This window comes from Bolinopsis microptera, chromosome 5 (assembly GCF_026151205.1).
Source record: "Bolinopsis microptera isolate Bmic1 chromosome 5, MBARI_Bmic_1.0, whole genome shotgun sequence".
In the NCBI taxonomy this organism is placed as follows: domain Eukaryota; kingdom Metazoa; phylum Ctenophora; class Tentaculata; order Lobata; family Bolinopsidae; genus Bolinopsis; species Bolinopsis microptera.
In genome coordinates, this window is record NC_087076.1 from 23,599,151 (window position 1) to 23,623,634 (window position 24,484).

A 24,484-nucleotide genomic window follows, 5' to 3' on the forward strand; every position below is an offset into this window, starting at 1 on the left:
TCGTGGAACAAGATGAATGGAGTTATGTAGCTACGTTCTTTAATTACTCTCATAGCAATATGTGGAGAGCAGATTATGACCAGTCTTTCATTTGGCTTATCTTTACAGAAATAACTGTTTCGAGTCACCAACTCCCCGTCCGGCCTTTCAAATGCTATAGCGAACGGGAGATCAGGGATTGAGCTGATGTGGGTAGTGTTTTGCAGCCACTGACCAGCAGTATCTGTTACAGACTTGATGTTGCAGCAGAAAATGATCTGAAATGACAAAAAAAACCATAATAATGATAAATTTAAAGAAATTGTTTTTAAATCGATCAGTCAAGACTGTTTCAGCATATGATTATTATATAAACATTGGTAAACATTGAAAAAGATTTAATCCACTAAAGTCTAATGATAAATACAGTCAGCTTAGCGAGGGGGTCTTTTTCATGCCGAGTATTTCTAATCTTCTGGACCGTAGCAGCCAACATTGCGATGGTAGTAGTTTTACCAGCATTAGTGATAGCACGGTACATTATATAACATCCATTTTCAACGTTTTCCTCTAGGATTTTACATATTTTGGATTGATGTGGATAAGGTTTGACTGCTGAAACTGGGAGGACAGTGTCAAAGTCACTGAAAATTAACAATTGTGGAGATGTACGGTATAGTTTCTCGGCACTGAATTCGAATTTCTCTTTTAGCTCCGCCAATTTATCTCTCAAATCATTTATTAGGGTAACTGAAACGATGTCGTCTTTCAAAGAATCAAGATGCGACTTCCCTTTCAGTTTTTCCGTTACCTTGATGAATCTTTCTAATGACACAATGATACTGCAAGTTAAGGCAGTCAATTCCTGACTTTTCTGCTTTGTCAACAAGAACCATGCACAACATAGAAAACCAATCCCTCGCATCTCCACAATCTTTTCCAAAAACAGTTTCGGGCGTCGAAAGTCGTCATTACCGGCAAATGCGGATAAAGCTCCTTCAACTGTCGAGTTTAAGCTACCGATTGAATTTTGTATTCTAATCTGATCAGCTTTCGAAGGCCCTTTAGCTCCTTTCGCCTTATTCGCTCCCCCACCTTTCCGACCACCTTTTCGGTTTTTATTTTGTTTAATACTCCCTCCTATACTAAGAGTACTCCAACTAGCTGAGTCGTCACCATTTAGTAGCTTCATTTTACCTAAGATCAAGGAGGGACGAACCGCTTGATACAGATAATCACCCATCACTGTGCTAACTGATTCATAATCAATATTATTTGTAACAGCACAAACCAAATTCTTCAGAACCAACAAGTCAAAATCGCTTAACTTAACTTCCGTATTAAGCCAATCAGTTTTGGACCATTTTACGTCTACTCCCGAAGCAGTTAAGGTGTTTTTAACTGAAGATGAACCTTTGTTAAATGTTGTGACAATCGTACTGGGCTGTGTCGCAGCCATGCTACCTGAATGGATACAATTTGTAACAAATGCTCAGGTTTAGTACTCCGTACTCAACACAATTTAAAACAACAACATTGACAATTGACAGTTCTAATAATTACCGTTACTATATAGGCTCCTATAGAAGCGTGATTTCAGAACTTGGTTGTGATCACCATTGCATTTACATCAACAATTTCTCTCATCATACGTTCCAATCTTATTAATAAATGTATACATGTATGAGGTAACAATTTGATCCTCATCGTCATGTCCTCACTTATACTTATAGACACTATATTAGATGTCTTCACTTATAGTCACTGTTGTGATTACAGTTTGAGTGTAATCTAACTACGTTAATTAACAAACAAACAAACAAACAGCTAGACTTCCAGAGTAGATTTCAGAGCAAAACGAAGGAATAATATGATTTCTTGCGGGAATCATTCCTGAAATATTGTCGACAGGTTAAAATCTACTAGCAGGAACCTAATCTTACACTCAGCTCTTATGGCAATTCTACATTTAAAAACGGACAAAAAATAACAAAAATGGAAATAACATTTAGATGCTTCCTCCTCTTCCTCTTCCTCCTCCTCCTCCTCTTCCTCCTCCTCCTCCTCCTCTTCCTCCTCCTCCTCCTCCTCCTCTTCCTCCTCAGTCATCCTCCTCAGTCTTCATCCTCCTCCTGGGTCCTCCTCCTCATTTTCCTCCTTCTCTTCCTCAGTCCTTCTCCTCCTCCTTCTCCTCAGTCTTCCTCGTCCTCGTCCTCCCTCTCAGTCCTCCTCCTCAGTCATCCTCTTCAGGCATCCTCCTCAGTCCTCCTCAGTCCTCTTCCTCTTCCTAAGTCCTCCTAAGTCCTCCTACTCCTCCTCCCCTCCTCCTCAGTCCTCCTCAGTCCTCCTCCTCAGTCCTCCTCAGTCCTCAGTCCTCCTCCTCAGTCCTCTTCCTCATCCTTCTCCTTAGTTCTCCTCCTCCCCAGTCATCCTCAGTCCTCCTCCTCCTCAGTAGTCAGTCCTCCCCAGTCCCCCTCCTCGTCCTCCTATTCAGTCCTCGTCCTCCCCAGTTCTCTTCAGTCCTCATTCTAAGTAGTCCTCAGTCCTCCTCCTAAGTCCTACTCCTCCTCCTCCCCCTCTTGGGTCCTCCTCCTAGGTCCTCCTCCTTCTCCTTCTCCTCAGTCTTTGTCCTCCTTCTTCGCAGTCCTCCTCCTCCTCGTCCTCCTCTCTTCCCTCTCAGTCATCCTCCTCAGCCATCCTCCTCAGTTCTCCTCAGTCCTCATCCTCCTTCTCAGTCCTCCTCCTCATCCTTCTCCTCAGTCCTCCTCCTCCTCAGTCCTCCTCAGTCCTCCTCCTCAGTCCTCCTCCCCAATCCTCCCCTAGTCCTCCTCCTCCTCCACCTCCTGGGTCCTCCTCCTCCTCCTGGGTCCTCCTCCTGTGTTCTCCTTCTCCTCCTCAGTCCTCCTCCTCCTCATCAGTCCTCCTCCTCAGTCATCCTCCTCCTATTCACTCCTCCTCCTCCTCCTCCTCTTCATAAGTCCTCCTCCTCCTTCTCCTTCCTCCTTTAAATAAAAAGTTGTCCGTTTTTGTCCGTTTGGTACCTATATTTTCAAAACGGACAAAAATTAACGGACAAAAAAGGACAAAAACGGACAAAAAATAACATGATCCCCCCCCCCCCCCCCCATAAATATCATCACGACGATTATTGGTCACTCCTTCTAAGTAGTCCTCAGTCCTCCTCCTAAGTCCTACTCCTCCTCCTCCCCCTCTTGGGTCCTCCTCCTAGGTCCTCCTCCTTCTCCTTCTCCTCAGTCTTTGTCCTCCTTCTTCGCAGTCCTCCTCGTCCTCCTCTCTTCCCTCTCAGTCATCCTCCTCAGCCATCCTCCTCAGTTCTCCTCAGTCCTCATCCTCCTTCTCATCCTTCTCCTTAGTCCTCCTCCTCCTCAGTCCTCCTCAGTCCTCCTCCTCAGTCCTCCTCCCCAGTCCTCCCCTAGTCCCCCTCCTCCTCCTCCTATTGAGTTCTCCTCAGTCCTCCTCCTTCTCAGTCCTCCACCTCCTGGGTCCTCCTCCTCCTCCTGGGTCCTCCTCCTGTGTTCTCCTTCTCCTCCTGGGTCCTCCTCCTCCTCATCAGTCCTCCTCCTCAGTCATCCTCCTCCTATTCACTCCTCCTCCTCCTCCTCCTCTTCATAAGTCCTCCTCCTCCTTCTCCTTCCTCCTCCTCCTCCTAGACTGTTCTTAGTACCTAATTGAGGATTAAAAATTTGAGAAAGGACCATGGTCATTAATCGGGCTACCCATTTCTGCAGATAGCCTGTTACAAATTGTGGAGAAAATTTAAATAAAAAGTTGTCCGTTTTTGTCCGTTTGGTACCTATATTTTCAAAACGGACAAAAATTAACGGACAAAAAAGGACAAAAACGGACAAAAAATAACATTATCCCTGGTGGAACCTAAGCGATCCATGATATCACGACAGGCCCTACAATCTGTTATAGAGCCCTTTAATGTTTTTTTGAGAATACTCCTTACTCTAAGCTTCTAAGCTGACCACAATCCTATCCCTAAAAGTTTTTGTTTTTTTACTAGCCTGTCACGTGGCGAAGACCGTTTTTTCGCCCATGACTCATAGTCATAAAGGAAGTGCTTTTACCCTAGATTTCATTGAGAAAATTTGGAATCAATGTCCAAAAAATCCATCGATAGAATTTACTTTCTTACCCTCAGGGCCTTTCTCATCAATACCAATTTCTGAAACCCAAGATTTGAGTCATTCCCGACAATTACCAGACCCTAGGAACATGCTCTAACATATCTTGTCTTGAATTATTGAAACAAATTGCCTCACGATGGTTCCTACCCCATAACATGTAGTTTCACAGATATATTCAGTAATACTGATTATACTGACTATAACAATAATAAGTTAAATATAACTAAGCCATCTGTAATAAGCTCAAAATTATACTTTACTCTGAAACGCAATTCCGATCCCACAACAATGAATTTATTTGATCCTAGTGCATCGAGCACGCATTAATTTCATGCATTTAGTATTTACGGTGATTACTTGAAATTAAGGATCCCCATTTTTTGGGAATTTGATTGGAAATCATTAAATCGTCATATGAATTATTGTTACAATCAATAGAGCTTTGACATGCGGACATGCTAACATGCTGGTCACAATTGAGATAGAGATCAAAGACAAAACCGTGCTACTAAATTTGTTACTCAATATGAGACCAGAAGGATTAATCGTTTCATTTTCCACTGTCATTATCATGATGATGTGTACTGACAGACAAGTGAAAATCTTATCTTGGAGCAGAAAAATTTGAAAGTGAAAATCCAAAAATGGATCAATATAGACAACTACGAATGATAAAACATGTTCTCTCATCAAATAAAGCTTATAAAGGGCAGCTCAAACTTACAGACTAGACTACCGGAGGGGAGAAGACACAAATGTAATTTAATAACAGCTCGATTAACCAATCAGCGATCAAATTAGTAATTCGTTCAAGTCACAGGTCAACTGTTATATCACATTTACATCATCTTCCCATCAGTAGCTAAGTTTAGAGTTATAGAAAATCACAGGGGCTATTTAGGTGCTATCAATGATAGTTCTTAAAACGAACTCTATCGATACTATACTATTGAACCAAGTTTGATCTATGATGGATATTAAAAAGATGGCAATCACATCATATCAATATAATTTAAATTATAAACCCACACAGAATTTAAATAAATTTGAGATAGGATAAAGTTGATCATCTAACATATGCGAGTGGCAAGAAGGGTTATCTGAACTTAACTAGTATCTTTTATTTAAGTTAATGCAATATAATTCTTTTTACAATCATTCCAAACCATAAAATGTTGCGCGCTACCATGGTGCACGTGCTGATGCTACGCGCGCACTATTCATAATTCTTCCGGAAGAAAAGGAATTCCTTCGGCCCGAATGTTCTACTAACTTCTATTCAGTCAAAAATGGTTTTCGGAAAACCTTGGCACTTGTCTGAAGTTTTTTTGTGGTTCCCTAAATGTTAAAAACTGGAAAAATCGACAGAGCTCCTATCTTTTTGATCACCCATCGTAAAAAACTAGATCTAGATTGTGCTAGAACCATTGTGTTAGATTTACATACTGCTCAACCAGAGCCAATTTTTGTCACATTTCAAACAATCCAAAAGAACGACCAGAACCTTACTCTATTTGGATAACTTGGCTTAATTACTGAGTTAGCCAGCGGTCTGTAGAAAACTGTCAAGGAGAAAGTTGCACCTGAACAATATGAACCGGTTCTTACATAACCAGCTACACTTTTATCAATCTTCTAAGTTCTAATAGAAAATTTAAGATTCCTTTTTTAACGGCGGAAACAAGCTCTCATATTTTTTTATGAACCTTTGTCCTCTTTTACCAAATGTGGCAAATTAGATAGTGAAAATTAAACAAGTAAAAATCTTAATTTATAGCAGAAAATATTTTTAACGACAAATCAAATGCGTAATTGTCAGGGTCATCCGTTACAACAAATTTACATGCATTATCTCCCCATCAGTAGCAAACTTTATAGTAATAGAAAATTGCAGTAGGTACCATTTACATTCATGAATCAGGTGCTATCGCAATTATGGTTCTCAAAACTATCTAATTCTATCGATTCTATTTTACTCCAAGTTTGATCTAAGATAAACTTAATTAGTCAGTAAATGGTAATAAAATCAATATAATTATAAATCCACACATAATTTAAATGAATTTGAGATACGATATACAGTATGGACACAGGTCACAGTATAGTCGATATAGTCGATCATCTAAAAGATGCAAGCGGCAGGAAATGCTACCTAAACTTTGAAGTTAGTCTGTACTGACTATATTATATGCAAAAGAATTCTTTTTTACAATACCCTTTTACAAATTAAGTCACATTTAAACACTAAAAATTAACTTTACACAACACATACAAAATAAAGAAAATAAACTCGATCTAAATCAACAACAGTTAAAAATGAAGATGAATGAAACAATGGATTATGGATCATGATTTAAACCATATCCTGGCTCATGATTAACAAGTCTAGCTATTTCCTTTCCAATCTGCGCATATTTAATTTTAGGCACATTTCAGCTAAGCTTGATCGAACAGAGTTCAACCTTTTCTAGATATATTATCGCTCGAGAAATGAGAATATCAATGTTACATAGATCATGCAAAATTTACAATGATACAAATTGTCCCTAAAACAAGAGTTCGCCGATCACAAGAGACCCCCCCCCCCCCCCCCCCCTATGGCTATATCCTAGCGGGCTGATCGCTGCTTTTCGCGTTCCCGCAGAGTTATTTCCCGTGCTACACTTATCATGTTCTTAATCTCTACCTGACCATCGGGTGACTTATCGGAGTGAGAATAGTCTCTCATTGTACTCACCACTTCGTCTGATACGAAGGATTCAGCAAACCAGCTCTGACCAACACGACCTGGGCAAAGTGGACATGAGGAAAATTTGGCAATACCAACAGATATCCTGACAGTCTATATCATCAATTGAATAGTAAGTTTGACGAATGGTGATGATGACCTCCAATCAAACATCTTGTGATAATTTAATCGTTTTAAGATTAGATTCTAAGTTACCCAACACACAACATAACCTGCTCGAGACATGAGTTGAAAGACGGTGTTCATGCTATGTTCTGCAGTGAAATCATCACACACTATCGTCCGGGAGAAGGGGAAGTTAACTCCGTATGCTATGTTATGGTCCGCTACCAGATACGCCAATCTTCCTGTTTGTGCTAGTGATATCACTTGCCTGATGTTATGCAGGTTTTAGGTTGGATCGACTGAATGTGGAGTTGACGAGTGTGACGAGATAAACCAGACGAGAAGTCGAAATAAAATTAAAGATCATAAATCTAATTATATATGATAATAACATACGGATCGCCATCAATTTTAAGATAATAAGTCAACTTACTCGAGGTAACCGCCACTGTTGACTCTAGAATCTTCAGGAGCATATATTCCCACACCACAACATAATAGAAGCAAAACATCTTCAGGAGCATTCACAGTTTTCTCAATCAGAAAACTAAAATCACGATTGGGGATCCTTTCCACATCAACTTTACCGTTCGGAGAGAATTTTTTAGCGTGCAGTCGGGTGTTAATTTGATAGTATTTTGGGAAGGACAGGAACGGTTTGTTTGCAACCAGATCCATCGCTTGTTGACCATAGTCGCCTGTTCCTTGTTTTTCTATCTCTACTACCTCTCCAGTGGAGTTTCGTCTTTTCGATAAGGCTTGGGGTTTTTTCTTTCGCTTCTTTATCTTCTCGATCTCGCTCGACCACTGCTCTTGAACTTTCCAATATTGAGATACAAGCTTCTCAATACTGTACACCTTAGTATCGTTGATTTCTTCAATGTAGTCGGCGAATGCTTCCAGAGCAAAATCTAACGGATTTCCACTAGCAATAAGACTCATCTGGGAAAACTTAGAAGCACTTGTTGTGCCAAGGTTAGCAAATTCTACACTCCTTCCGGAGCATTTAATGGGTTTGGAGCATATTTCTTTGGTCGTAGAGTCGTCAGTTTTTGATACTTGGTCCAAAATCTTGAGCCCGAATAATCTCACTGCATCGGCACTGAGATTATCTATTTTGGAAAAGTGATCGCCAATCTTTGGTACGCCAGGTACTTCATACTCCGTGGCGAAGTTACACAGCTCTGACACGGACAAGGGAGTGTACGAACGGCTCAGGAACATGTTGTCCTTTATATTTGTCAAACATTCGGTAAGTTCGTCCGTTGAACCACTACCCAAGTGGGGCAAGAATGAGGTACCATTATGGGAATATATGTCGCAGCCTATGTTTATTTTGGCAGAAGCTACATTTTCAATGTGACCCGAGGGGTTCATTCTTTTGAACTTCTTTAAAAACGGGTCGAATTCGACCTCTGTGGGAAGGGTGGCGGAAGACACGATTGTCCATCTAGGAGGGCACATCAATACTTCAACATTTTTGGTCAGGTTTCTGCTTTCCCGATTTTCAGCTCCTGAAGTTGGTTCATCATGGAACAAGATGTATGGGGTTTCACTACGTTCTCTCATTATTCTCGTAGCAATATGAGGAGAGCAGATAATTACAAGTCTGTTTTCTGATTCTGGTCTAATCATTGCGCTGTTTCGAATCACTAATTCTCGGGTCTCAGGCCTTTCAAATGCTATAGCGAACGGGAGATCAGGGATTGAGCTGATGTGGGTAGTGTTTTGCAGCCACAGACCAGCAGCACTTGTTACAGTCTTTATGTTACAGCAGAAAATGATCTGAGAGAACAGAAATGTTAAATATCAGTTCAACTTTAAGCACAGATGATAGTTAGGGATAGATGACAGTAGGGAAGTTAAGTGGTCACTATGCAAATATTGAATCAATGTTATTATATTATCATAACCTCAGCTTTAAAGTTTTGAAATAGATTTTTTTCCATTCTGCATAAGTAACCAGCAAGATGGAAATGATCAAGAAAATCGCATTTTTCTATTTACTTGTTAAAATATAACTATAACTAGCAAATGGTGATAATTTATTTTAGTTATAGCGAACGCGAATCTCTGTAAACTTATAGACAGAGTAAAATTTAGACAAGGTTAAAGTAAACAATAAATAATACAACTTTACCGTCAGCTTAGCGAGGGGGTCTTTTTCATGCCGAGTATTTCTGATCTTCTGGACCGTAGCAGCCAACATTGCAATGGTAGTAGTTTTACCTGCATTAGTGATAGCACGGTACATAATATAACATCCATTGTCAAGGTTTTCCTCCAGTATTTTACATACTCTGGCTTGATGTGGATAAGGTTTGACTGATGATACTGGGAGTACAGTATCAAACTCACTGAAAATTAACAATTTCGGACACGTTAGATATAACTTCTCGCCGTTGAATTCGAACGCTTCTTTTAGCTCTGCCAATTTCTCCCTTAAATCTTTTATAAGGGTTTCTGAAACTAGATCTTCTTTCAAAGAATCAACATGCGACTTTCCTTTTAGTTTCTCCGTTACCTTGATGAATCTTTCTAGGGACACGATGATACTGTAAGTTAAGGCAGTAAATTCCTGGTCCAAAGACAGACTTTTCCGCTTTGTCAACAAGAACCATGCACAACATAGAAATCCAATCCCCCGCATCTCCACGATCTTTTCCAAAAACAGTCTTGGACTTCGGAATTCGTCAATATGACTGTCAAATGCGCTTAAAGCTACTTCCACTTTTGTGTTTAAACCACCGACTGAATTTTGCATTCTAATCTGATCAGCTTTCGAAGGCCCTTTAGCGCCTTTAGTCCCCCCACCTTTCCGACCACCTTTTCTGTTTTTAGTTTGTTTAATACTCCCTCCTAAACCAGAAGTACTGTTATTAACTCTAGAATCGTCACCCTTTAGCAGCTTTATTTTACCTAAGTTCAAAGAGGGACGAACAGCTTGATACAGATAATCACCCATTACCGTGCAAACTGAAACGTTATCAAGCTTATCACTAGCAGCACCCACCAGATTCTTTAGGACCAACAAGTCAAAATCATTTAACTTAACTTCCGTATTAAGCCAATCAGCTCGGGTCCATTTTACGTCTACTCCCGAAGCAGTTAAGGTATCTTTAACTGAAGATGAACCTTTGTTAAATGTTGTGACAATCGTACTGCCACTGGGCTGTGTTGCAGCCATGCTACCTGAAAGGATAACATTTTTTATAGAGCCCTTTCAGTTTCACCCTTTGAATTGTTGATTATTTTTCGCAAGAAACTATCCGGTATTTCTATAATAGACAACGTCATAGACAGTGGTGCAAGAGACAAATTGGGACCTAAAAACCGCTCTTAGACTTGGAGAAGGCTCATAATATTTTGCTCGCTCAAATATTATCAAGTTAGTTGGGTTTGTACGGTTTTGCAGCCGAATGAAACAATCTTACGAAAACCCTAACCGGAACCAATATAATAATCCAAACCACAACCCTATCCCTGAAAAATTTATCTTTTTACTTATAGCCTGTCAGTGTCGCGTGGTCAAGACCGTTTTTTGCCCCTGTATCCCAATACAAGGGAGGCGTTTTAGATTTTATAGGGGGAAATTTGGAATCAGTGTCCGAAAAATTTCTGAGACCCACGATTCGAGTCATCCCCAACAATTGCCAGACCCTAATACTTAGTTTGTAATTTTGAGCAAATTTTTAAGTATTTTTAAATTTTTGGATCTAAACATGCAGTAAGTTAAGGGGTCGTTCACATATTACGTAATCAATGTCCCCCCTCCGTAATTAGTTTTACACATAGCTATTGTGTCAAAATTACACTAGCATAATCATTTGGAAACCCCCCCTCCCCCTCGGCTGATTACTGTCTAGTTAATGATTATACTAATTATAACAATAATAAGTTAAATACAACTAAGCCATCTGTAGTAACTATAAGCTCAAAATTCTACTTTACTCTGAAACGCAATTCCGATCCTACAACAATGACTTTATTTGATCGTAGTGCATCGGGCACGCATTAATTTCATGCATTTAGTATTTACGGTGATTACTTGAAATTAATGATCCCCATTTTTTAGGAATTTGATTGGAAATCATTAAATCGTCACATGAATTATGGTTACAATCATAAGATCTTTGACATGCGGACATGCTAACATGCTGGTTACAATTGAGATAAACTATAGAGATCAAAGACAAGACCGGGCTACTTAATTTGTTACTCAATATGAGACCAGAAGGATTAATCGTTTCATTTTCCACTGTCATTATCATGATTATGTGTACTGACAGACAAGTGAAAATCTTATCTTGGAGCAGAAAAATTTGAAAGTGAAAATCCAAAAATGGATCAATATAGACAACTACGAATGATAAAACATGTTCTCTCATCAAATAAAGCTTATAAAGGGCAGCTCAAACTTACAGACTAGACTACCGGAGGGGAGGAGACACAAATGTAATTTGATAACAGCTCGATTAACCAATCAGCGATCAAATTAGTAATTCGTTCAAGTCACAGGTCAACTGTTATATCACATTTACATCATCTTCCCATCAGTAGCAAAGTTTAGAGTTATAGAAAATCACAGGGGCTATTTAGGTGCTATCAATGATAGTTCTTAAAACGAACTCTATCGATTCTATTGAACCAAGTTTGATCTATGATGGATATTAAAAAGATGGCAATCACATCATATCAATATAATTTAAATTATAAACCCACACAGAATTTAAATAAATTTGAGATAGGATAAAGTCGATCATCTAACATATGCGAGTGGCAAGAAGGGTTATCTGAACTTGACTAGTATCTTTTGTTTAAGTTAATGCAATATAATTCTTTTTACAATCATTCCAAACCAAGGATAGCGCAATAAAAATTAGGTCACCCTAACAATTGACGTTACACTACAAATAAAAAATAAACATGATCCCAACGCCCAAGTTGAAACCAGCTTTACAAATAGAGATGAACCAGAAATGAGAATTGATTGTGATCGCTGTGGCTTTAACATTAAAATATTAGTGATACTTTTAAAACTTAGGAGGTGATGTGACTAAAAATAACCTAATCTGAAAAATATTTTTCCTCTGCCAACATATTTTTTCACGTTATCAGGACATTTCAAAATAAAAAGTATTGTGGAAAACTTGAGATATAGAAGCCATGCCGGGAAACTCACTAATACCAATTTAGACCTACTAGCCAATATTCTAAAACCAGAAATCACAAGGTTTCGAAGTATTAACTTTAAAGTGCATTAAAATATATGAAAGACATTCCATAAAATAAATTACTTTCCCTGCTTCGCCTATTTTACCTACAAACAATTCACAATATATTATGATTAACACAACTAGCTACATCCCTATAATCAATCTGCAAAAAAGCAAATTTTAAGAAGGAAAATAACGGACACGCTATCCAACAATTTGATGGACAACTTCACTACACTAAACCTTCATCGACTACCCGCAAACCGACCCAATACTTGACCAAACAAAGATTTTAAATATATAGTATCATGAGAAATGAGAATATCAATGTTACGTAGATGCAAAATTTACAATACCCATCAGTAAACAACAATACAAATTGTCCCTAAAACAAGACTTCACCTAAATATCCTGCCCTATCATCACAGACCCCCTATACCCTCACGGGCTTGCCTCTGTTCACGGTCTCTTATCGTTATTTCCCGTGCTACACTTATCATGTTCTTAATCTCCACCTGACCATCGGGTGACTTATCGGAGTGAGAATAGTCTCTCATTGTACTCACCACTTCGTCTGATACGAAGGATTCTGCAAACCAGCTCTGACCAACACGACCTGGGCAAAGGGGTAATAAGAAAAATAGGGAGAATTTGGTAACACCTAAAGGCCATTGGAGCCTGGAGGCGAAAATTCGGAACTAATCATCTCGACAAATGTTTTGACCCTCATATTATAAACTAATAAAACTAACCTGCTCGAGACATGAGTTGAAAGACGGTGTTCATGCTATGATCTGCAGTGAAATCATCACACACTATCGTCCGGGAGAAGGGGAAGTTAACTCCGTATGCTATGTTATGGTCCGCTACCAGATACGCCAATCTTCCTGTTTTTGCTAGTGATATCACTTGCCTGAGGTGATGATAGGGTAAATTCTAGATCAAGATGACAAGATAAGCAACAAATTCCAAGGAGCATGTGTCAATAAGCTAGTTATTATAAAGTTATAAGTTCATAATAAATAACGCGAACGGTTTTTTAGAAAAAAGAAACTTACTCGAGGTAACCGCCACTGTTGACTCTAGAATCTTCAGGAGCATATATTCCCACGCCACAACATAATAGAAGCAAAACATCTCCAGGTACATTCAGATTTTTTTTCGAATCAGTCAGAAAACTAAAATCAGGGTTGGGGTACCTCTCCACATCTATTTTCCCGTTCGGAGAGTATTTTTCAGCGTGCAGCCGGGTGTTAATTTGATAATATTCGGGGAAGGACAGGAACGGTTTGTTTGCGAGCAGATCCATTTCTTGTTGCTCATAGTCTACCTTTTCTTCTTTTTCTGCCTCTCCAGTGGAGTTTCGTCTTTTCGATGAGGCTGGGGGTTTTTTCTTTCGCTTCTTTATCTTCTCGATCTCGCTCGACCACTGTTCCTGAACTTTCCAATATTGAGATACAAGCTTCTCAATACTGTACACCTTAGTATCGTTGATTTCTTCAATGAAGTCGGCGAAGGTCTCCAGTGCAAATGCTAATGGATCTCCACTTGCAATGAGACTCATCTGGGAAAACTTAGAAGCACTTGTTGTGCCAAGGTTAGCAAATTCTACACTCCTTCCGGAGCATTTGATGGGTTTGGAGCATATTTCTTTGGTCGTAGAGTCGTCAGTTTTGGATACCTGGTCCAAAATCTTGAGCCCGAATAATCTCACTGCATCGGCACTGAGATTATCTATTTTGGAAAAGTGATCGCCAATCTTTGGTACGCCAGGTACTTCATACTCTGTGGCGAAGTTACACAGCTCTGACACGGATAAGGGAGTGTACGAACGGCTAAGGAACATGTTGTCCTTAATATTTGTCAAACATTCGGTAAGTTCGTCCGTTGAACCGCTACCCAAGTGGGGCAAGAATGAGGTACCATTATGGGAATATATGTCGCAGCCAATGTTTATTTTGGCAGAAGCTACATTTTCAATGTGACCCGAGGGGTTCATTCTTTTGAACCTCTTTATAAATGGGTCGAGTTCGACCTCTGTGGGAAGAGTGGCGGAAGACACGATTGTCCATCTAGGAGGGCACATCATTATTTCAACATTTTGGTGAAGGTAACTGCTTTCCCGGTTCTCAGCTCCGGAAGTTGGTTCATCATGGAACAAGATGAATGGAGCTGTGCCGCTACGTTCTTTAATTACTCTCATAGCAATATGTGGAGAGCAGATTATGACCAGTCTGTCATCTGGCCTATCTTTGCACATAAAACTGTTACGAATCACCAACTCCCCGTCCGGCCTATCAAATGCTATAGCAAACGGAAGTTGATCAATGGAGTTGATGTTGGTTGAGTTGTACAGCCATTGACCAGCAGCATCTTTTACAGGGTTGACGTTGCAGCAGAAGATTATCTGAAACGATTCAAATATTAACCACTAACGAGAGTAATTCCTTTCCTGATAAAAGCATTTTTGCTTGTCGCATCAAACGGGATCATTACAAATTTACACAAGAATACTAACGAGAGAATGTAAAATCAATCTTTAATAATTAAGACTGTTCCAAAATATGATTCCCTTATTAATTTTCCCTTCCTGTAGCAGAATGAATTGAATAACTACTAAATGAAAGCCTAGCTTATACTACGGATGAGCGGTCTGAACCACTAACAGACTGAATCCCTACCGCTTAATAACTACCAGTAGGCAATAGGGTTAGGGAGTGGGTTAGGGGATGGGGGTAGGGTTACAGTAAGCGGCATTGATTCGGTCTGTTAGGGATCCCAACCACGCGACATGCAAGAATTGAGTTAAACTTATCTAAATATTTAAATAATACAAGCTTATATAGCTATATATATAAAGTCTAATGATAACATACCGTCAGCTTAGCGAGGGGGTCTTTTTCATGCCTAGTGTTTCTGATCTTCTGGACCGTAGCAGCCAACATTGCAATGGTAGTAGTTTTACCCGCATTAGTGATAGCACGGTACATAATATAACATCCATTGTCAATGTTATCCTCCAGGATTTTACATATTTTGGATTGATGTGGATAAGGTTTGACTGCTGATACTGGGAGGACAGTATCAAAGTCACTGAAAATTAACAATTGTGGAGATGTACGGTATAGTTTCTCGCCACTGAATTCGAATTTCTCTTTTAGCTCCGCCAATTTGTCCTTCAAATCGTTTATTAGGGTAACTGAAACGATGTCGTCTTTCAAAGAATCAAGATGCGACTTCCCTTTCAGTTTTTCCGTTACCTTGATGAATCTCTCTAATGACACAATGATACTGTAAGTTAAGGCAGTCAATTCCTGGTCCCAAGACAGACTTTTCCGCTTTGTCAACAAGAACCATGCACAACATAGAAAACCAATCCCTCGCATCTCCACGATCTTTTCCAAAAACAGTTTCGGGCGTCGAAAGTCGTCATTACCGGCAAATGCGGATAAAGCTCCTTCAACTTTCGAGTTTAAGCTACCGATTGAATTTTGCATTCTAATCTGATCAGCTTTCGAAGGCCCTTTCGCCCCTTTCGCCTTATTCGCTCCCCCACCTTTCCGACCACCTTTTCTGTTTTTAGTTTGTTTAATACTCCCTCCTATACTAGGAGTACTTGCTCTAGACTCATTAATCTCTAACAGCTTCATTTTATCAGAATTCAGGCAGGCCCGAACCGCTTGATACAGATAATCACCCATTACCGTGCAAACTGAATCGTTATCAAGCTTATCACTAGCAGCACCCACCAGATTCTTTAGGACCAACAAGTCGAAATCATTCAACCTAACTTCAGTCTTTGCCCACGTGTCTTTGGACCATTTGGTGTCGACACCAGCGGCAGTTAAGGTCAAGCCAACTGAAGCTGAACCAGTGGCTACTTTTGTAGTCGCCATACTACCTGTGCGGATAACAACTGTGATTTTGTGTAATACATTTCAAAGCAATATAAGAATAGCCACCATGAATAACAAGACTTAGATGAAATGTAAGGATATCGGAATCGAAAGCTTCCTGCTTATTAGTAGAGCGGACTGCAGTGATGCCATTACATCACTTTTCATTTTCGACTACTTCAGAAAATTAAGCTAAGAACGCGCGTGGCCAAAAAGTACTAAATTTCGCAAGGCGCGTTACATAAAAGCTAGTCTGAAGAAAATAATCTGTGACAATGCGACGAAAATCGCGTCCATCGGCCTTTTGTCTCGTCAGGGCTTTCCTAAAAGCCACTCAAACTGAGAAATGCTTGTGTTAGTGAGAAGACATGTCAGTAGCAAGCTAATATAATATTTAGATAAGTTAGATAAGATTATAAATATTGATAAAGATAAATCTGAAATCCCGTTAAGGGTCGTCACATATTACGTAATCATTTTATGGCCAATTTTACCCCCACCCTCCTCCGTAGTCGCTTAAACATATGGCTATTGTGTTAAAATAACACTAGCGTAATAATTTAGAAACCCCTCCACCCCTTAGTGATCACGCAATATGTGAACGACCCCTTAGTTTAGGTAAATGAAAGGTTCAACGCGACGTCATATAATAGGCATCAAATCCCATTCTGCGTTTCATTTAATTCTGTAATCTTTTGTTAATTTTGATTGATGAACTGCATAACATGATAACGGAGAATAGATAGAAACTTTAACGGTTTTAACTACTATGCTGTAAATCTGATTTACCAAGCCCATTCATAGAATAATTAGAATAACCTGTTCCTTTTCAGCATAATATATAATATAGCTTAATCATAAATGGGATGATAGAGCAGAAATAAATGTTGCCAAAATAAGATTGGAAATTAAAGTAAGCAAAATGGAGGGTAGCACTTGAATCATTATTTAAAGGAGACCTGACACTATGTAGGAAATTAAGCATATTTTTTAAAGTATAACTGTATCTGTAAACATTCTGACTTTAACATGCAATAATTTGCATATTGGGTATCTATATCAGAGAAAAAGTTCCTTCAGACCGATTTGTCTGCCCGGTCAACTCAGTTGAATAAACGGAAAACGGATTGAGGATCAAAAGAGGAGCTCTAGTAGTGTATCAAAGTACCGGAGACTAGGAGTGCACAGTGTGGTCAGGAATTAGCAGCAAGCGAATTAAATAGACGGATTGTAGTTGACATGTTACCTGAGGTTCGACCCCACATGTATCTTATTCAGGGCCACCCGGCTCAGTATGATATTGCGATATCAGTGCATTAATATTCTGCATTTCGCCTGTCAAATTAACTATATTATAGCTGGTCGTATCTGATAATAAAGTGGGGGGGGGGGGGGGGGGGGGGGGGCAACCATATCAAAGTATATTAAAATGTAGGATTTTTTCCGATTTTGACCCGGGGATTATATACTTTAATATACTTTAATTTTACCAAAACCCATAATCATGGGTAGAGTGGACCGCTGTCAGTGTCTCTCTTTCCCAAACAAAAGGAAATGATATTACTTTGATTGACCGTTCTCAAATGCAAAATGATACCGAGAATGAAATCGGTCGCTCGCTTTTCCCATTCATTCACGGCTTACGAATTGTAATAAGTTTCGATTGATTACATCAATCAGATGCTGTAAAAATATCTTTGGGTTGCGTTCGGGTCGATACCTAGTATTTCGGGGTAAGGGTGGTAGTTAGTATTACTTATTGAATTAGCTGAAGTTTATTGAATCTTCATTGCCGAGTACAGCTGCCTTTGGGTAGTTTTTCTTAATCTATTACAATTGTAAATGAATGGGAAAAGCGAGCGACCGATTTCATTCTCGGTATCATTTTGCATTTGAGAACGGTCAATCAAAGTAATATCATTTCCTTTTGTTTGGGAAAGAGAGACACTGACAGCGGTCCACTCTACCCATGATTATGGGTTTTGGTAAAATATCATCTCTTTTTGATTATAATGTCAGGGTACTTTATAAAGTCGAAATATAAACTGATATCTTCATTAATAAGGAGGAAGTTTCAACGATTTCGAAATCTATCCTTTAAAAACATTTCCTTGTGTTTAGGGAAGCATATCGGTCGATCACTGACTGAATATGCCACTTAATACTCATTCAAGTTGGCATTAAATTCATATATAATGACATTAAACTGTCGTGGCAAAGCAGAATTTGTTGGAAATCACGAATGAGCAAAATTCTCACCTTTCGCACGTGCAAACTTTGAGCAGACGTTGCGTGCGCATCCAATATTGAATCGCCGTAAATTTTTGCATGTAATTGTTTTATATATAGCTTGATAAGCATGCAAAGTTTCAAAGTATTTTAAGAAGAACTGTAATCACAACGGCACTCTAAAGTTGACAGAAAATGACGAAAACAGCAATTTTCAGTGATTTTAGCGATTTTCTATCAATTTGGGCGTGTCCCAACGTGTGCAACTTTTCGATTTTCAACTTTAAAACTAGCCTACGACACAATTTATACCTATAGGAAGCAGAACTGAGCTCCACAACCCAAGGCATGGCCCAACACCAGAGAATACTAAATCGCAAAATTGACGTTTTTATAAAATAATTCTTCAAAAAAGCACAAACTTCAATGACGAATATCTTTATGAAGGAGTAAGCTAGAAAAACTTTCCGGTAGATTTTCAGAATGCTTGAACAATTATCTAAGGTAAAAATTTCCTCAGATTTTGAATAAAATTACTCCTTAATGGTTTAAAATTAATTTTAAAAGTTATTACTTTGTCAAAAATCAAGTTTTAAAAACGGTTAACTTGATGACGTCATCAAGGGGTGTTTATGACGTCATATAATTTTTTTATACAATGTAAACTAAAGTATAAACAATTATTTGCAAGACCTGTGGTCGGAAATGGCTGTATCTTTTATACTTTTGAATCTATGGACAATTAAATACAGGCTACAATTGACTGGCAAAGCGTCTATCCCTGAATATATGTATATATGTATCACGACAATCTATCGTAAAACAGGGGTTCTAGAAAACCCACTTCCCGATGCTCCTGAAACCTGAAACTTTTTTTGCAGTCGATTTGGTCAACGTCTAGACGCCCTGAAAAATTTCAGATCTCTAACTCAATTTTAACTTGGTTTTTAAGGCACCTGAATATGGCGATTTTGGGTTTTTTACCGAATTTCGTATAACAGTGCTGGCGAGTATTTTTACTATTTTATGCAAATTTCTTAAAAATCGCAACATAACTATTTTTATTCCTGTCATCTTTGACATCAAATTAGAATGTTTTGAACTAAAAATAAATCTGCTGAACGACTTCCGCTGAGTCTTAATGCCTGAAAAACTCCTGCCGGCCTTCGGCCGGAGTGCACGCTTCGCGTGCACGAAAGAGGCTTCCGACGAGTACCAAAGGGGTTATAATAGTAAAGGGGGTATAATAGTAAAGGGGGTACAATAGTAAAGGGGGTACATAGTATACCCCCAATAAAGACACCGCTCGTGCTTGCCAGCACTGTGATATGGTTGCCCCCCCCCCCCCCCCCAAAGTTATACCATTTTTATTACAAATTTACGTAATTTAATAATAAGATAATCAGTTATTTGGTGAATGACTATCGAAGTATCAAAGTGCGAGTCAAGCTTTTAAAGTTTAGTAATTTGTTTTCAAGTTAATGGTACAATAAAATCATAAAATGTTACAAAGTCTGTTTCACATTGCAAAACGTTCACAAAAACTGTTTTTTAAAGCTTGTGCGTGACACAGGGATGAACTTTGTTCAATGAACAAACAATAAACATGCGGATTAAACAGCAGGTTGTCTACTCAAAAACATTATGAGTATTAATAATCATTTATGAAGGAAGTACATTGTTAACCATAATTGATAACTTGCCCAATCTAGGGGTGCACCCCGGGTGAGCACAGTTGAAAACAAATTACGGCGTCATAAGAAATGATGTTTAAAGGGGTTGTCCATTCATTACGTAATCATTAAATGGGTTCGAAATAATTATGCGAGTGTTATTTCCACACAATAGCTATGTATAATATTGATTACGGAGGGAAAGGTGTCTAAAAGTGGTCACAATAGATTGCGTAATAAGTGTCCCAAATAACAAAATTATAGTGACATGAAATTCACTGCATATTACGTGACCTCCCAGTCCTTGAACAGGCACTGATCACATTACGTCCTACATTTTATCATGTTTTAACCTTAATAGCCCTAAAATATCACGAAAGGCTAAGATATGGTCGTTTCAGGGTTCATACTGATGGCTAGATTATACTGATTATGTATATATAATATTACATCTTAATTAGGAATGTTAAGGACAGGATCAGTGATAAAAATTAAAAACTGTGCTATGGCTTGTTCCTCAATTTAGATCGAAAAACCTTTGTTAATTTTAAATTCAGATGACTTTAGAGGTTACGTTTAGCGTTACCAATTTTTTAAATATCTTACCTCACTGAGGGCTACTGGCACGTCCTCTCGCTGACAGACTTATAATGTAAGGTCATCTGCATTAAGTTCTTTTTTACAGTTTACTGGTGATCTAAAAAGAGTTAGAAAACCCTTACAATCCTGAAAATAAATGTTATATTTTGTTACTAGTTTGAAGGTACAGAACAATTCAATAAGTGACATTTTACTTGAATTTAGGAATGAGTTATTGGTCACTAAAAAGTGAATGTCCTATTTATTTGTCATTATATCAGAAGAAACGTTATAAATTAGAAGTACCCAAATCTAGCAAACACAAAACAATTCCCTTAACCAAGAATTGGACGAAAGAGTTTGTTTGCACTAACTGATAGACAAATTCAGCATCAAAAGATCCTATCACGAATTAATGAAGCAACAAGACCTCAAAGAAAAGTCATGGTATTACACAGGTCATGTTTCCAAAGAATTTTAATCAAGGGCACTGCTGTGTGCTGTACAAACTATGAGCTCATTGTTTGAGTATGAAATCGAGTATGAATTCTAGTAATATGGGTTTAATTTAATTTAATTTAAAACTTTCAAGGAATACTACTAGAGTACAGAAATATCAAATCAAAATAATAGGTATCTTTTTTGTCTCTACGAATCTTATCTCGACAATTTTATTGAGATCTAACTTCTAATATTGGGAAAATGGGCTTTCTAAAAAAAATATATAAATATGATACTGTAAAAAATAAGTGAATGTTATTGCTTTATTCAATATTCATCTAACATTAGTAATCAAGTAACTAAGTTCAGCAAGACCCAGGGACTTAACACTTGATAATATTTGCTACGCTACTGATAGCATGAATAAACTAAACATCACTTAAATAATAATATATCATGGAATATACTTACCTGGGACAGTAAAACAAAGTTATCAGTAAAACGAAGTTATCAATTTTATGCCAATTCCATACAATAATAATAATGAACATCCCTACATAATATAAAAGCAATTAAGGATAATTTTGCATACCAGTCATACTGCAGATGGACTGATAGTTGACAAGGCAAAGTTAAAGGGGCACTCTACCCAATGGCAACTATATTATTGTGGGTTTTAGAGAGGAAGTGTCCGGGTTATGGGTGTCATGGACCAAGGAGGGACAGTTTCAAGAGATAGTAATATGATGGCATAACTGGTTTCTTTTAGGCAAGAGTCGAGCTGTCGTTTTTTGTAAGTTCAAGGAAAGTACAGAGGCCAATTTTATTTGCACGTTGCTGCTTAACATATGAACATTACACATGTGAACAATCAAAACACCGATTTACCAGACCCTGATTTTTCTGTCCCCAGATTATGCAGTAAATGGGGGTTTGACTGTATATAATATATAATAAATAATAACTAGAAGTTTATACATCGCTTTATAGCCAAAAAGAACTCAAAATCCAAAGATTCAGTTCAAGCCATCTAAAGTGACTCATGAATATGTACATAAGAACTTAGAATTTTATGAAGTATAATGGTTTTTATGAGAAAGATATTATATGATACTGATATTTTTTTAAAGAGATGAGTCTTTAGTCTCTTATTAAACAAGACAATATATCGGTCAATGTTCTCAATTGATAAGAAAGCTGATTCCATACGGAGGGTCCGCAGTAACTAAAACTTCTCTCAGTTTTACTATAATTTGAGACAGGAGGAACATTTAGGAGGAAATATATAATGGACCATAAATGAACAACCATAATTTGTAATTTATTTTAGAGTCATCTTCCCTACATGGTAGATACAAGTTAACAGTAAGAGTTGCGAGGGTCACAACAATGTTCATTGTTCAAGAACTAGAATGAACAATAAATGAATATCATGCACATAACTATTATCCACTGTTTAAATGTGTAATCATAATGTATTACAATAATTCTAAAGTTATATTATGATTGATTTATTATTTTTTCGTGAATACACAGAGTAATATCGTCTGCTATAAACTCCACAGCAGTAGGCCACTTCTCCAATAAGTCCATAGTATCAACCAACTCAAAACCAAACTTGCGATAAAATGCTGGCATTTGGACTTTATTCCAGTCATCAGGTTTGTGGGTTAGATATAGAGTTGTCAGAAGCATCCGCTTACATGATTCGTTTGACAAAGCTAATTGTGTTGTGTAGTCCATCAAACGTCGCCCAATTCCTTGCTTTTGTAAATCTTCTCTGACAACCAACATTCCAACTTTCACGGCATCCTCACCTTCAGGACTCATTGTTACACATCCAATGATACTTCCATTTTTTTTAGCAACAAAAAGTTCCCCTTTCTCATGATAAGTTTGGAAGCCTTCATCAGACAAACGATCTTTTTCTCTTGCCCACATATGTCCTGAATATTTCTTGAAGACTGGGTTGACTAACTTTCTAATAATTTCTCTTTCAGACTCTTTACTTGGTCTAATTATAATGTCATCACAATTGTTCTCCATTCCTTGTGAACTAATCAATGGGCTTAGGAGAAGAATTTAGGGATTAATATAATATGTAAAATAGCATGTGTGTATGATGTCATTTTACTGGCACTACGACACCAATTTAAACACGAATTTCAGCAAAAACCTGGTAAGATATACTATCGAAACGTTTTTGGCTTGGGTCAAATTCTTTTTTGGCAGTTGACCAGAATGAAGGAATATAAATTTTGTTTTTCTTATTAAAAAATGTCTGCAATGTTTAGAAGCTGAGATAACTAAGTATGAACATAATATAAATGAGAGTATCTATATCCTAAAGCCAATTTTCAAGTCTGAATTTCTGGGCCATTAAAAACCTTCTTAGAATACCCCTTCTGTACATCTACATTTTAGTGTACTGCAAACATTATGATATACTATACTATTGGAGTGGGGTATATGAGATGCTTGACAGGCTATTTGAGAGGCTACAGATACTGAGGAATGGGGTCAGGTGAACCTCTTCTATACCATGCACACTTTTCGTTCCCCAGTATACAAATATTTACCTGTATAAGATCAAAAGTAGGATATGAGTAGCAAAATAATTATCACCTTTTGAGACAGCTTATAAAATAATTAATCCATTGCCTGGAAGGTTTTGAGAAATGTGCAGGGGTGCTAGACTATTGAAGTTCAAGATAATCGATAATACAAACCTGGCACACACAGGTCCTTGCGCTACGTCGTATACTTGAGGAATGCAAGATTGGAAATCGCTCAGCCGCAATTGTGTTTGTCAATTTTCGAAAGCATTTGACAGCATTAACCGGGATGCCCTTTTCCACATCCTCTCCCTCTATGGTATCCCTGCTCCACTAGTAGATGCTATCAGGCTACTTTATGACTCATCGTTCTCTTGTGTCCAGACCATCGATGGCCTTACTGAATTTTTTAGGACACTTATTGGAGTTCTTCAAGGGGACACTCTAGCACCCTTTCTCTTCATCATCGTCCTTGACTATGTCCTCAGAAGCTGCATGGCCGAAGAATTCGGTCTTACCATCGTGCCTAGGAGAAGTCGAAGAGTGCCTGCGGTCAAAATCACAGACCTTGACTTTGCTGATGATTTGGCCTTAATTTCAGACACCATAGAGCAAGTCCAACTTCTGCTGACAGACCTTAAAAATGCGGCCTCGCAAGTTGGTCTTGCTATGAATGCTTCTAAGACCGAGTTCATGACCATCAACATCCCCGACACTGTCGACCTACATCCCATCTCAGGCCGCCAGATTAAACAGGTTGATGACTTTAAATACCTTGGCTCTTTCATTGCCGACAGTAGAAAGGATTTCAACACAAGGAAAGGAATGGCCTGGTCAGCTTGTATTAAACAGCAAAAAGTCTGGTCCTCTGGCATTTCCGAACAACTGAAAGTCAAGTTCTTTAGAGC

The 24,484-nt window shown here is 38.3% G+C and overlaps 2 protein-coding genes across 2 annotated transcripts; both read right to left on the reverse strand.

The window, feature by feature from the left end:
* Positions 1 to 5,903: 5,903 nt before the first annotated feature.
* On the reverse strand, positions 5,904 to 10,179 carry LOC134815340 (uncharacterized). Its single transcript, XM_063823859.1, has 4 exons — positions 9,128 to 10,179; positions 7,421 to 8,772; positions 7,095 to 7,255; positions 5,904 to 6,920 (listed from the first exon to the last, which is right to left on the reverse strand). Exons 1-4 carry the CDS (start codon positions 10,172 to 10,174, stop codon positions 6,742 to 6,744), a joined length of 2,739 nt encoding a protein of 912 aa, XP_063679929.1. The 5' UTR covers positions 10,175 to 10,179; the 3' UTR covers positions 5,904 to 6,741.
* Positions 10,180 to 11,295: 1,116 nt separating this feature from the next.
* On the reverse strand, positions 11,296 to 16,100 carry LOC134814743 (uncharacterized). The gene is made up of 4 exons (XM_063822940.1): positions 15,080 to 16,100; positions 13,262 to 14,610; positions 12,956 to 13,116; positions 11,296 to 12,819 (listed from the first exon to the last, which is right to left on the reverse strand). Exons 1-4 carry the CDS (start codon positions 16,097 to 16,099, stop codon positions 12,626 to 12,628), a joined length of 2,724 nt encoding a protein of 907 aa, XP_063679010.1. The 5' UTR covers position 16,100; the 3' UTR covers positions 11,296 to 12,625.
* Positions 16,101 to 24,484: the final 8,384 nt, after the last annotated feature.

Bases quoted from the DNA above. Each gene is read 5' to 3' on its own strand.
- LOC134814743 (XM_063822940.1), bottom strand. From the start codon at position 16,099: ATGGCGACTACAAAAGTAGCCACTGGTTCAGCTTCAGTTGGCTTGACC. The intron at 14,611-15,079 runs GTATGTTATCAT...GAATCGTTTCAG, and splicing joins ACCCCCTCGCTAAGCTGACG to ATAATCTTCTGCTGCAACGT. The intron at 13,117-13,261 runs GTAAGTTTCTTT...TCATCACCTCAG, and splicing joins AACAGTGGCGGTTACCTCGA to GCAAGTGATATCACTAGCAA.
- LOC134815340 (XM_063823859.1), bottom strand. From the start codon at position 10,174: ATGGCTGCAACACAGCCCAGTGGCAGTACGATTGTCACAACATTTAAC. The intron at 7,256-7,420 runs GTAAGTTGACTT...GCATAACATCAG, and splicing joins AACAGTGGCGGTTACCTCGA to GCAAGTGATATCACTAGCAC. The intron at 6,921-7,094 runs GTTATGTTGTGT...CACTTTGCCCAG, and splicing joins TCAACTCATGTCTCGAGCAG to GTCGTGTTGGTCAGAGCTGG.